A 14,549-nucleotide genomic window follows, 5' to 3' on the forward strand; every position below is an offset into this window, starting at 1 on the left:
GCCACCACACCATGATTATTGTCCCTGTCAACAAGAAAAACAAAACAAAAACAACTAAAAAGTATTAAAAATCATTTTTTGTTAGGACATCTAAATAAAAATAAAAAATTAGATTTAAACTATTCATATTACAACACACGCACAAAAATATTACTTACTGGACATTATTTTTGTAGTCTGTAAAAAATCTGGCTGTCCGGTTTCGCTGGCAAGCTTGGCCGGCGCATCAGGCTGTCAAGCAGGCTTACGGGCAGGGCTATCGTGTCGATTTTTCTGGGTCAGAACTTGTATTTATTTTTATTTTTTGGGCCTACATTAGAAAAAAAAATATAGGAGTGTTATTCATGTTGTAAGACTACTACCCCTAACATCCACTAAGTACTTGAACCACCTGCGGGCCCTATGTACTTTTGCATAGGGACTGCAGGTGGTTCAAGTACATAGTGGATGCAAGGGGTAGTAGTCCTTTTTAACCCTTAAAGATTATCAAAATTAGGGTTATTCAACTTCTAAGGGGAGATCTAACTAATATGTATAAATATATCAGGGGTAAGTACAGAGATCTCTCCCATCATCTATTTATCCCCAGGACTGTGACTGTGACGAGGGGACATCCTCTGCGTCTGGAGGAAAGAAGGTTTGTACACAAACATAGAAAATTATTCTTTACGGTAAGAGCAGTGAGACTATGGAACTCTCTGCCTGAGAAGGTGGTGATGGTGAGTACAATGAAGGAATTCAAGAGGGGCCTGGATGTATTTCTGGAGTGTAATAATATTAAAGGCTATAGCTACTAGAGAGGGGTCGTTGATCCAGGGAGTTATTCTGATTGCCAATGCCTGATTGGAGTCGGGAAGGAATTTTTTATTCCCCTAAAGTGGGGAAAATTGGCTTCTATCCCACAGTTTTTTTGTTTTTTTTTTAGCCTTCCTCTGGATCAGCTTGCAGGATAACAGGCCGAACTGGATGGACAAATGTCTTTTTTTGGCCTTATGTACTATGTTACTACCACTCCTAGCATCCACTATGTACTTGTACCACCTGTGGGCCCTATGTACTTTTGCATAGGGACTGCAGGTGGTTCAAGTACATAGTGGATGCTAGGGGTAGTAGTCCTGTTGACTACCACTCCTAGCTTGCACTATGTACTTGTATCACCTGCAGTCCCTATGTATTTTAGCATAGGGAATGCAGGTGGTTCAAGTACATGGTGGATGCTAGGAATAGTAGTCCTGTTGACTACCACTCCTAGCATCCACTATGTACTTGAACCACCTGCAGTCCCTATGCACTTTTGCATAGGGACTGCAGGTGGTTCAAGTACATAGTGAATGCTAGTGGTAGTAGTCCTTTTTGACTACCACTCCTAGCATCCACTATGTACTTGTACAACCTGCAGTCCCTATGTACTTTTGCATAGGGACTGCAAGTGGTTCAAGTACATAGTGGATGCTAGGGGTAGTAGTCCTTTTGAATACCACTCCTAGCATCCACTATGTACTTGAACCACCTGCGGGCCCTATGTACTTTTGCATAGGGACTGCAGTTGGTACAAGTACATAGTGGATGCTAGGAGTGGTAGTCAAAAAGACTACTACCCCTAGCATCCACTATGTACTTGTACCAACTGCAGTCCCTATGCAAAAGTACATAGGGCCCGCAGGTGGTTCAAGTACATAGTGGATGCTAGGTGTAGTAGTCTTACAACATGAATAACACTCCTATAATGAGGAAACAGAACGTCTACATCAGAGAAAAAATAGGTATGTGGTCCTGTATTACCCTGTATGTTAGTGCTGTATGCAATGTTTTCCAAGTATGTCTTTAACAGTAGGGCTGGAAGGAGGGGGTTAGGTTGAGAATTTGGCATGGGGGTTGCCATTTTAATTTTTGCCTCAGGCAGAAGAAAGTCTAGGTGCACCGCTGCCCCTTGCCACAAAGCATTGAGGGAAGGGGGGCCCAAGCTGAACTCTTGCACCAGGGCCCATGAGCCTTTAGCTACACCCCTGCCTAGTGCTGTCAGCAATATAGCATGGTCAAATTTGTAGAGCCCCTTTAAGAATTATGTGGTATTATTTCATGGTATTATAGTCAAAATAAAATCACATTTGACTCATCTGCTCAGAACATATTGTAACAGAAATTGAATTATATACCCAGAAGATCTCTACAGAAATGACTGACTCTAAAAAAGTAATGAAGCTGCCCAACCGTACAATATACACTAATATTTTCACATAAACACATGTCTACATCTAATATATAATATTGAACACTTGTCTGCTATTTTTCAACATAAAAATAGATTTTAATTAAGGTAATGCCCTGCATTTCTAGGACAGCCACATCACTAGTAAGGCTGCTATTAGCTGCTCTCTCAAGCTAGTTAACAATAAAGTAAAAAGTGTATAGCTAAATGATATATAAATGATTATGTCCTTTCAGTTTGACTTTCCCAAAACATATTGATTGTTGCTTTCTTTTTGTAAAGAAGCACACAATAAATATCTATATCATGATAAGGAGCTATATGGTGCTATGCAAGATTATGTTTAACAGTATAAAATCATTTCTACCACTTCCTATATGACTTGTGGAGTATTAGCGTCTTATCCGTGGGTCATTCTCACAGACTTCACTACGGACACCAGATTGAAGTCCAAATGATGCTTTATTTTCAAGCACATCAGCACCAAACAGCAACCAAAACATAAATCCTCAGCTGTCTGGCTGCTGACTAAGCAGTCTTTCCCTCTCTATTGGGATCTGGGTCTACTACCCAGGTCCCCAAAACACATCACCAGTGCTTACCCCACACACAGGGTTAGAGGATCCCACAGGCCTCAACACAACCTGATCCTCTCCCAGACTGGGAGCCACACCCAAGTCCAGCAACAGGATTAAATAGCATCCCTGGACATGGGCATATTCCAAAATCCCAGACTGGAGCATGGGGAACAGGCGCCCACCCAGCACATTGCCTGTTCCCAGTAAAAGCCTGCCCCGGACTAGCTGGAGCCAACTAAGCTAACTATCTTGGTGTCCACCAGCTAACTTGGTGGCCACCTATATCTAGGGCCTTTACTCCACCAAGGCCGGGCCCCTTTGTGACACGCTCCTTGTCCAAAATGCTTTAGCGGGACTTCACTACACCCATCACTATTCACATTGCCACAGACTTTACAAATAATGTCATGCAGCCTGCAGAAATGCAATAACCCCATATAACCATTTTTTTTATAATTTATATACTGTACATTAAATAGAGAGAGAATAAATTGTTCATAGAGGAGCCTTGTTTATGAGGAATTCTGCATTACTGCTTAGTCATATTCTGTTATCTTTGCCACCTTAACTGCCTGCTGTTGCTGCTGCCAGGTAGGCACAATTAGAGAAGAATGACTCACTGTGTCAGATGGCAGATATTTTTGTACTTGTTATATCCCCCTCTTGATCTACCTTAATATATACTGTATTAGAATTTACAGGGCCAACACTGTAGACAAATAAGCTGCAGCAATAAAAGGCATGTCTGTCTATCTATCTATCTATCTATCGATCTCCCATCTTCATATAAGTTTGCTCTTTAATGTTAAGTGGAGCGCTGAATAGTATGTTATGTATTGCATCAGTATAGTGTGTATGGATGGCAAACCCAGGGTTAATAACCTTGGCTCTGCCCTTTGCAGGAGGTCTTTAGGTGAAGCATAGGAGTCAGCAAGGTGTTCAACTACTTCAGCCATTCAGAGTTTGCTGCAAGTAAAGGACACTGTTATGAAACTCTTGACACTTGGAAAGGTCCTGGCCAGACATGCAATCAAAACCCTGTATGCTGCAGTGGATCCCACAGCCACCATTGAGTACTATTGCCTGCCATAGATTCTGCTGAGAGAGACTTTAGCAAGATATAGAGGAAAGAAAGCCACAACTTCCATAATTGTCTAAATCCATACACTGGGAGAGAATTGCACTCTGTACAGTTGGAACTGTGTTTTGCTATAGTTTGATGTACTACTACTCCTATTTAGTACTACAGTAAAAAAAGATGTTTATTCTTCTACCTCTGGTCTGTTTTTCTGACTTACACCATATGCTGGCCATTGCACTCTACAAGCCCTGCCTTTCACCCGTCCAAACACTTAACATAAAGGGCACCTCAGCTACTATCAGGCAGGAGCCCCAGAATCAAGGTATGCTGTGAAGCAAGAATGGTGCCCCCTTCTTTTATTGCACAGCCCTAGGGAACAACAGTGTGAGGCCAGAGCCAGTACCACTTTCATCTTCCATTCAGGCTCATCTTGGGCTCGCTGCATATCTATCTATCTAATACGTCCAAAAAAACGAGGCAGCACTCCAACTTCAAGTGAAAAGGGGATGACCCAATTTATTTCCCCGTAGCCTGGGAAATAAATTGGGTCATCACCTTTTCACTTGAAGTTGGAGTGCTGCCTCTTTTTTTGGATGTATTACATAGTGGAAGAGACGCCTGCCTTCCCTGAGGATTTGCACCCTATTCACACTGTGCTGCTGCTCTATCTGTGTTTGTGGTATCTATCTATCTATCTATCTATCTATCTAGCTATCTAGCTATCTATCTAACCAGATCTATCCTTCAGATAAAAAAAAGATCTAAGGCTTTAACCATACATATAAATACTTCCTTGGCACCCAATGCTTGTGGTACATGCCCCACCAACTATATCTAGATAGGTCTATCAATCTATTTTACAAAAGATAAAATACTGTCATTGGTCTGCATCTTGGAATTTGACAATCAACAGTTTGAGGTCTCAGCTCATTTCTATTCCTTAAACCCTTTAGGGACTTAGGACGTACCGGTACGCCACGTTTGCCGAGTCCTTAAGGACCTAGGTCCTAACTTTAAAACACGATTGCGGCGCAGCGGGGGTTAATCAGAACAGGATGTCCGCTGAAATCATTCAGTGGGCATCCTGTCACAACGCCGCATCGGCGATCGCAGCAAACCGCAGGTCAATTCAGACCTGCGGTTTGCTGTGTTTCTGGTCCATTCGGGTCTCTGGTGACCCGATGAACCGGAAAAAGACGATGGTCAGTGGTGAGATTACACACCACCAATTACAGTCTGAGCATTTGGGAGAGGTGGTGCAGGCCGTGGTGCTGATGGCTGCTGTCTGGTCCTGGAGAGAGGCGGGAGATTCAAACTCCCGACGCTCCTCTCTCCCCTCCTCTTCCTGCTGCTGCACCTGCACCACCCAGCACCGTCCTCACCAGCTCCTGTGATCCCCCCGTCGGCACCCATCACTCTCCAGGTAGGTTAGGGTCAGTGAGGGAAAGGCACCATTAGGCAGGGATAGAAGGGAAAAGTTAGTTAGGAAAAAAAAAAAAAACACTTTATCTGATTTATTATTTCTGGTGGTTGGGGTCCACAGCACTTAGCTGTGAAACCCTAAACCCAACCCTGCCACTTGTCGAATCCCCCCCACCCACCACTTTTTTTTTTTTTTTTTTGCGCTAACTGGCCGGCACTCACCGCTGATCAGCGTTGTACCGCTGATCAGCAAGTTAGAATTTTTTTTTTCCCCAACACTTTCCTAACGTTTTTTTTTTTTTTACTTTTTAGTACGTGAACACCCGTGCCCCCACACACACGCACATACAGTAAAGTTTTGCACGCACACACACATACCCATGGCCCGCCAGATGTTCTCGGTGGAGGAGGCATACGCCCAGCTTGCCTCCGACTCAGAGAGCCCCAGTGAGGATGAGGATGACCCCACGTTCCTCTTGTCATCCGAATCCTCCTCATCATCTGATGACGATGAGCCCCCAAGACGGCGGAGACACCGCCAGGTGGAGCCAGGGGCCCCACATGCTAGGGACCTTGTGGCCCACCCTAGTACAAGCCGCCCTGGGGCTAATACTGGTTTCCCGGCCCACTAAATAAGCCCACAGGAGCCCCCTACCGGTAAACTTAGCTGGTGTCCCCCAGTGGATTTTGAGCCCGAGATTCCGGATTTTGTTGGCAATCCAGAAATTCAGATTCCCACAGTGGGCTTCACTGAAATGGACTTATTTAGTTTTTTTTTTTCAGTGACCCATTTGTGAATCTGATGGTGGAGCAGACAAACCTGTATGCCCAACAGTTTGTTGCTCAGCACCCGGGCTCCTTTTTGGCTAGACCCGGTGGCTGGAAGCCGGTCAGTGCAGCCGAGATGAGGACATTTTGGGGCCTTGTGCTGCACATGGGTCTAGTGCAAAAACCCAGTGTCAGGCAATACTGGATGGGGACGTCCTCTACCAGACCCCACTCTACAGTATGGCCATGACACGCCCCCGGTTTGAGACCATCCGAAAATGTCTTCATTATTTAGATATTGCAGCTTGTCCCCCCCGAGGTGATCCTGCCCATGACCATCTATATAAGATAAGGCCAGTCATCGATCACTTTGGGGCGAAATTTCCGCAGGCCTACGTACCCCTGTCCCTGTGCGAGGTATCGCGGCAACGGTCCTCAAGCCCGAATGTATCGTCGACTATCGGTATATGGGAGGAGTTGATCTCTCTGATCAAGTCCTCAAGCCATATAATGCCATGCGCAAAACCCGGGCATGGTACAAAAAAGTTGTGGTCTACTTGGCACAGGTTGCCTTGTACAACGCTTTTGTACTATCCCGAAGCACTGGCAGCACAGGGACATTCCTCCAATTCTATAAGGCAGTCCTCAAGGACCTGATCTTTTCAGACCGGGAAAGAGCAGGCCGGAGTACCTCGGGAATTGGAGGCGCCCGGATCGCCCCTGGCCAACATTTTCCAGGGACGAACCCAAAAAAAGTGCAGTGTGTCACAAGGAGGGGGATACGGAAGGACACCACCACTGAATGTGACACGTGGCCCGATCATCCGGGCCTTTGCGTTATCGATTGCTTCAGTGAGTATCACACTTCCATGGAATACAACATTTTTATAATCCTCAACAGTCCCCTAGAGAACATAAAAAGCTATGGCTCTCAGACTTTGGAGACACGGAAACATTTTTTTTCCCAAAAATATTAGTTTTAGTGCAAGCATCCTCAAACTGCGGCTCTCCAGACGTTGTAAAGCTATAACTCCCAGCATGCCCATACAGCTATCAGCAGGACATGGTGGGAGTTGTAGTTTTACAACATCTGGAGGGCCGCAGTTTGAGGATGCCTGCTTAGTGTCCTACATATTGGGCATCGCCGTGTCCGCAAAAATCTTCTCTATAAAAATAACATTCAACCCAACCCCCAGCCCCCCCCCCCCCGGATGAACAGCGTTAAAAAAACAAAAAACCTGTAAAAAATGCCATTTTTTGTCACCTAACATCAGAAAAAGTGTAATAGCAAGCGATCAAAATTGTCATATGCATAGTGCCAATAAAACCGCCATCTCATCCCGCAAAAAATGAGTCCCTACATTAGATAGTCGCCCAGAAAAAAAAATAAAACTGTAGCTCCCAGGCTATGGAGATACTAAAATAATTTGGGGGTGTTTATGCAAACTACAGAATCAGGGCAACCCATATTGAGTTTTGTTTGGCTGTTAACCCATTGTTTCCAGTAATAAAGTAAGGGTTAAAATGGAAAAGTTTCCAAAAAATAGAAATTCCAAAATTGTTTCTCCATCTGCCATTAACTCTTGTGGAACATCTAAAGGGTTAATAAAGTTTGTAAACCCAATTTTGAATACCTTGAGGCGTGTACTTTCTTAGATGGAGTCAATTTTTTGGAATTACTATTCTAGGGGTGCAACGGGGGGCTTGAAATGGGCATGGTATAAACAAAACCAGTCCTGCAAAATCTGCCTTCCAAAACCCATATGGCGTTCCCCTCCTTCTATGTCCTCCCGTTTAGCCAAAATAGTAGTTTATGACCACATATGGCGTGTTTCTGCAAACCACAGAATCAGGGCAGCCCATATTGAGTTTTGTTTGGCAGTTAACCCTTGCTTTGTTCCTAAAAAAAATGGATTATATTGGAAAATTTTCCAAAAATCGAAATTCTGAAATGTTATGTCCATTTGCCATGAAGTCTTCTGGAAGACCTAAAAGGTTAACAAAGTTTGTTAAATCAGTTTTGAATACCTTGAGGGGTGTAGTTTCTAAAATGGGGTCATTTTTGGGTGGTTTCTATTACGTAAGCCTCACAATATGTGACAAAAAAACTATCACAGAATGGCCTGGGTAAGTCAAAGCGTTTTAAAGTTATCAGCACTTAAAGTGACACTGGTCAGATTAGCAAAAAATGGCCAAGTCCTTAAGATGAAATAGGGCTGAGTCCTTAAGGGGTTAAAGGGGTTCTCTGATCATTTTGCCTAATGTGTAGTTGTTACTAATCTGTTGAAGGGAAATCTTTTAGATTGTACTTATGTCCCTGGATCCACTGATGACACTGTCCATGTTGTGATTGCACAAGCTGTGAGCTCTTCCATCCAGGTACTAACCAGATGTGGCTGATCTAAAAGATCTTCCTTCAAGAGGTTATAGTAACAACTATGCATTAGGTGAAAAGGCCAGAGAACCCCTTTAGCCTTGCTAAACTATCTTCCTTTTTGACCCTTTTAAAAGCCAAGGATCAGGCTAATTATGTGATTGATTGACATTCATAATTGGCATTACATCAGTCCATGAAGTAGGATCCTGGGTCTTTAAGGTGCAAAGCTAATGTTGGTGCTGTGCTACAAAATAGTCATCAACATTACAATCATATAGCAACCTACCTAAACTTGATCTCTCCCAATTACTGTACCTCACTATTAATTGGCCTCCCCCTCAACAGACTTTCCCCTTTCCAATTTATCCTTATGGCAACATCCGGGGTCACCTATCTGTCCAACTGATACTCCGATGCCTCATCTGAGCCAGTCATTGAACTGGTTGCCCGTACAGTACAGAATCCAATTTAAACTGCTTGTTCTCACCGACAAAGCTCTTCACAGTGCAGCACCTCCCTACATCTCCCCCTCATTTCTGTCTACCACCCTACCCATGGTCTCAGCTCTGCAAACGATTTACAACTGACATCCACCATAATCCTTCTCCCCAGTTGCACCATTTCTCTGGAATGCCCTACCCCCCAAAATTTGGTTAAATCACAATATACACATTATAGGCCCTCCCTAAAAACACATCTTTTTAGGGTAGCCCATCACATCCCATGATCTAACTCCTCTCCATATATAGACTATTTATTATGGAGCGAACCATACTGATAAATTCAGTGTGGTGAGCCATGATGACATGGCACCTAACATTACAGTTAATATGTTGATTATATTATTTACTTACCTATGTGAAGAATGGGTTAACCCATATGCTGTGGGTGCTTGTGCTGATATCTTCAAATTTGATTGGAGATCACTTTAACTGCCAGTTTGAGAACCTATAAAAGAACAGAAAATAACGATTTTGGCTCATTCACGTAAGTATTTTTCAAGAGACAGACCTGCGTTCATCTGTGTCATGGAAGATCTGTTGAAACAACTTATTTTCAGAGCAGAAAGCCAAGGGGGAGAAGAATGGCTGAGGAAGTGCTTACAGCAAGGACCGGACCAGCAAGAAGAGCTTCTTTTATCTTCTAATCCCGTCTGCTGCGCAGTACCTGGCGCGAGCGCCGAACTGATCGATCCTCCCTGCGATAATTTTGTGCGCATGCGCGAAAAACCTGAGACCCGCTCGCCGATTAAAAAACGTCAGCGGAGAGACAAGAGGGCATATTCCCCTTCACAATATGCGCCTCCTTCTAAGACCAAGAAAACCAACTTATCTTCAAGCCGAGCCAGCAGGAAAATTCAACGGCGTCATTTTCAACAGCATTCAACTGTCACTCAGGAGCCATCACCTGCTTCAACAGTTGATCATCCTCCTACATCATCTGCTTCTGGTGAGCTGAATTATAACTTTTTAAGTGACTGCAAACCGCAGGGCACTATTAATCAAGAGATTAATTCACTTGACATTGATTCTTCTAAATTGAAGATTCAGTTGTTTGATGAATTTTTACTTTACCTATCTAAAAAGGATGAATCACCAAAAAATGTTTGGTCTGGATTAGCAGATGTCAGTCAAGTTAATACCCTTAATAGTCTGACTGCTGCTAATTCAACCATTCAACCGTTCACTAATGTACCTAAAATGTCCAATATTAACCCTGAAATGGCAGTAATTCCTGAGCTTGAATTTAACTCAGGTATAAAAGAGACATCTGTTAAAGAAGTTCTGGCGTGTCAAATTTCTCCATTAGGGTTTCATTTACCCTTGAGCGTGAAAGAAAAAATTTGGAGAAAAGAATATGTTGAAATTTTTTCTCTTCTTCCTTCATCTAGTGAGAATTTAAAAAGTGAATTATTGAAAGACAAAAAATCAGATTCTGAAGAAAAGAGAAAATTACACCAGAAATCCTTTTTTAACTGGCTGCAAGCATTTAATATATACGCAGCAGTTTTGGGTGAAAAATTTCCTAGTCTTTGTACTGGTTTATTTTACCATGTAGATACTATTTTGGAGGCATATAGAAATTTTGGCGGATTGGGTTGGTGTCTGTATGACGAATCCTTTCGTCAGAAACTTGCAGTATATCCGAATCTAAATTGGGGTAGTAAAGATGTCGGGCTTTGGTTGAATTTAATGCTCCCTAACAAAAACAATCTTTTTCGTCAACCCAATTTCATTAACGTCAAAAAAGGTATCTGTTTCGCATTTAACGAGTCGCATTGCAGATGGCAACATAATTGCAAATACCGACACGAGTGTTCTTTCTGTGCCGGTTCTCATTCAGCCTCAAAATGTTTTAAAAAACAAGGTATTCACTTCCCAATTTCTAACAAGGAAATTCAATCGTTTAAACAAGGTGACTCCGCTGAATTTGCCAAGAATAATTCAGTGGCTAGGTCATTACCCAAACATTCAGATGGCTAATTTATTAATTGACAGTTTTACCAATGGGTTTTTCATACCTGAATTTGTGGGTCCAGGTTGCATTCTAGTTGAAAATGCGTTATCTGTAAAACAAAATATTGACATTGTTAAAGAAAAAATTGAATCTGAAATTTTGGCAGGTAGGATTGCTGGTCCCTTTGATTCTCCCCCCTTCTTGAATTTTCGTATATCTCCTTTAGCTTTAGTTCCTAAAAAAGAACCAAATTCTTTTCGTCTTATTCACAATTTATCTTATCCTAAATTCAGTTCCTTAAACGATGAGATGGAAAAAAATAAAGCCAGTGTGAAATACTCCTCATTTGATCAAGCTTTGTCTTTTTTACAAAAAGCAGGCCGCAATTCTCTTCTTGCCAAAGCTGACATTAAATCTGCTTTCAGACTACTACCTATAAACCCCATCGGTTATAATTCTTTGGGTTTTTATTTTCTCGATAAATTCTTTTATGATATGGCCCTTCCCATGGGATTCACCCTATCTTGCTTTTATTTTGAGGCGTTTTCAACTTTTCTACACTGGGTTATGGATATTCACTCAGGTAGTGGATTTTTACTACATTATCTCGATGACTTTTTATTTATAGGTCGTGAAGATTCGGATGATTGTATGAATCTTCTGAATAGATTCATTGGTATAGCTAAATATTTCTGCATTCCATTAGCTGTAGATAAAACTGTCTATCCTACTACGAATCTCAAGTTTTTGGGCATAGATATAAATACAGTAACAATGGAATTTAGCATACCAATGGAAAAAATCCAGAATACTGTTCAACAATTAACTCGCATATCCGGAAAAGAAAAAATTACGCTTAAACAACTTCAGTCTCTTTTAGGTTCTCTTAATTTTATTTCTCGTGTGATTCCCATGGGAAGGGTCTTTTCTAAAAGATTGTATGCTGCCACATCAGGTAAGTCCTCACCTCGATCCCATATTCGCATCACCAAACAACTAAAGGATGACATTTCAGTTTGGTTGCAATTTTTATGTGAATTTAACGGTCACACCATTTGGCAGGAAGAGTTTGTTGGCTCAGACACCTTGTCTCTTTATACAGATGCGTCTGGTGCTATTGGATATGGTGCTTATTTTGACAACTTTTGGTCTGCCGAACGTTGGCCTTTAAATTGGATTACTAATAACAAGTACTCAAAAAATTTGGTTTTTCTAGAATTATTTCCAGTTCTAGTTTCTCTAACAATTTGGTCCTCAGTGTTTCAGAATAAGAGAATTCTGCTAAGGTCGGACAATATGGGAGTAGTTTTTTCCATAAACTGTTTAACTTCAAAGTCTCCGTTAGTTTCTTCATTATTGCGTAAGATAGTTTTTCAATGTCTAAAATTTAACATTTGGATAAAAGCTAGATTTATTTCTGGGAAAACTAATTATATTGCTGATTATTTGTCCCGACAGCGCTTCAAGGAATTCTTCTTAATGACACCTCGAGCTTCCCGAATGGGAATTCCTTGTCCAACTCATCTTTGGGAGATATCAGAGGATTAACTAATGAACTTATTTTTGGTTCATTAGCCAAGAATACATGGGCAGCATATTCTGCCGCATGGTTGGATTGGAAGCTTTTCTGCATATCTCAAAAAATTTCTTACATTGATTTTAATTTAGGGAATTTTATCAAATTTATTATATATCTTTACAACAACGGTTTACAAGCCGATTCTATTTCTAAAAAATTATCGGGCATTTCTTTTTTCTTTAAATTAAAAGGCGAAAGCTCTATTCTGAATAATTTTATCATTAAACAAATGATTAAAGGTATCAAAAGAAAGTCAGTCCCCAATGTTAAGACCAGCCCTTTATCTATTGAATTGTTACAAAAGGTCATATGTAATTTAGTATTAGTTTGTTCTTCGGAATATGAAACCAATTTATTTTCTGCAGCATTTTCTATAGCTTTCTTTGCTGCTCTAAGATTAAGCGAGATTGCTGCAGACAATAAAATCTCAAATCCCCCATTATTGATGACAGACATAATTTTGAATAGTGATATTCTAAAGATTTATATCAAAAAATCCAAGACTGACCAATTTAGTAAAGGAGTTTGGTTGTGTTTGAGGAGTTATCCGATTAAATCTATTTGTCCAGTTGATAATATTACTAGATGGTTTCAGGTAAGGAAACCTGACTCCAATGCTTTATTTAACCACACTGATGGTTCCCATTTGTCTAAATTTCAATTCAATTTTGTATTTCATAAATGTCTCAATGATTTAGGTTACGTAAATTATAAACTTTCAGCACATTCATTTCGTATAGGTGCTGCAACCTTTGCAGAGCAATTGGGTTTAGATAGTTCTGTTATTAAACGTATTGGTAGATGGAGGTCCAATTGCTATAAATGTTATATTCGGCCTAACCTTGTTGTTTATTGATTTTAGGACCTTCAAAAGTTGTATGGATTTTTGGGGATGAACTGATTCAATTGGCTGAGAGAAGATCTGCTTTTAGACATTCTACTGTTAATTTAGGTTATTCAGCAGAATTTTCCATAAACTGGTTTTCCTTTGCTGACCTTAAAATTTCTGATATCTTCAAGAATGTCAGCCTTATATATTCAAAAATGTCGAAACCTGACCTGTTTATTTTACATATTGGCTCGTTTGATTTGGGAAAAATCAAAACGCATTTGTTAATTTATGAATTAAAAGAATTGTTATGTAAAATATGCTACTTACTTGATGGTGTTGTACTCGTATTTTCTGACATCATCCCAAAATTTTCTTGGTTCAATTCTGAGTTATCCTTTCTGGAAACAATTAGGAAAAGAATTAATAAAAAAATGGAGATTTATTTGAAGGAAATTGGTCATGGCAATTACAGACATGTTGAATTAGAAGGATTCGTTAGAGGACTTTACCAAGAAAAGGATGATCAGCTTTCTGATATTGGATGTGATATATTCATTTCAGATTTGCAGAACATAATTGATAATGGTTTTTATTAAAGGCTTGCAATGTTTATTGGGCCACTTGTTTTTATGTGGCGTTGTGGGGTTAAGTCACTCTCTGAGTGGACTGAGTGTTATATGGTTTATTGGTTTAAATATTTACTTATTTATATTTGAGAATAAATTGGATTAACCAGATTATAATTAATTGGTTAAGTAATAAGCATTGCGGCCTTTAATTACCCAACTAAATAAATAAAGATATTTGCTTAAATTCTATTTTGAGTGATGATTTATTCTATTTTGTGAATTGGAGCGTATGACATCATGGAGCGAACCATACTGATAAATTCAGTGTGGTGAGCCATGATGACATGGCACCTAACATTACAGTTAATATGTTGATTATATTATTTACTTACCTATGTGAAGAATGGGTTAACCCAGATGCTGTGGGTGCTTGCGCTGATATCTTCAAATTTGATTGGAGATCACTTTAACTGCCAGTTTGAGAACCTATAAAAGAACAGAAAATAACGATTTTGGCTCATTCACGTAAGTATTTTTCAAGTTCCCTCCCTCCCTTCCCTATTTATTTTGTCGCTTTGCTTATTGACGGGGGTTAAGTCACTCTCTGAGTGGACTGAGTGTTATATGGTTTATTGGTTTAAATATTTACTTATTTATATTTGAGAATAAATTGGATT

General features: G+C 40.6%; 1 protein-coding gene across 1 annotated transcript; it reads left to right on the plus strand.

The window, feature by feature from the left end:
* The first annotated feature begins 9,652 nt into the window (after positions 1 to 9,652).
* On the plus strand, positions 9,653 to 14,068 carry LOC122925691. Its single transcript, XM_044277038.1, has 4 exons — positions 9,653 to 10,190; positions 10,494 to 10,573; positions 10,686 to 11,847; positions 13,334 to 14,068. The coding sequence occupies exons 1-4, from the start codon at positions 9,653 to 9,655 to the stop codon at positions 13,897 to 13,899; spliced, it is 2,346 nt and encodes a 781-aa protein (XP_044132973.1). The 3' UTR covers positions 13,900 to 14,068.
* The last annotated feature ends 481 nt before the right edge of the window (positions 14,069 to 14,549 follow it).

Source organism: Bufo gargarizans, chromosome 2 (genome assembly GCF_014858855.1).
Source record: "Bufo gargarizans isolate SCDJY-AF-19 chromosome 2, ASM1485885v1, whole genome shotgun sequence".
Classification (NCBI taxonomy): domain Eukaryota; kingdom Metazoa; phylum Chordata; class Amphibia; order Anura; family Bufonidae; genus Bufo; species Bufo gargarizans.

Bases quoted from the DNA above. Each gene is read 5' to 3' on its own strand.
- LOC122925691 (XM_044277038.1), top strand. From the start codon at position 9,653: ATGCGCGAAAAACCTGAGACCCGCTCGCCGATTAAAAAACGTCAGCGG. The intron at 10,191-10,493 runs GTATAAAAGAGA...TTTACCATGTAG, and splicing joins TGAGCTTGAATTTAACTCAG to ATACTATTTTGGAGGCATAT. The intron at 11,848-13,333 runs GTAAGTCCTCAC...TATTGATTTTAG, and splicing joins ATTGTATGCTGCCACATCAG to GACCTTCAAAAGTTGTATGG.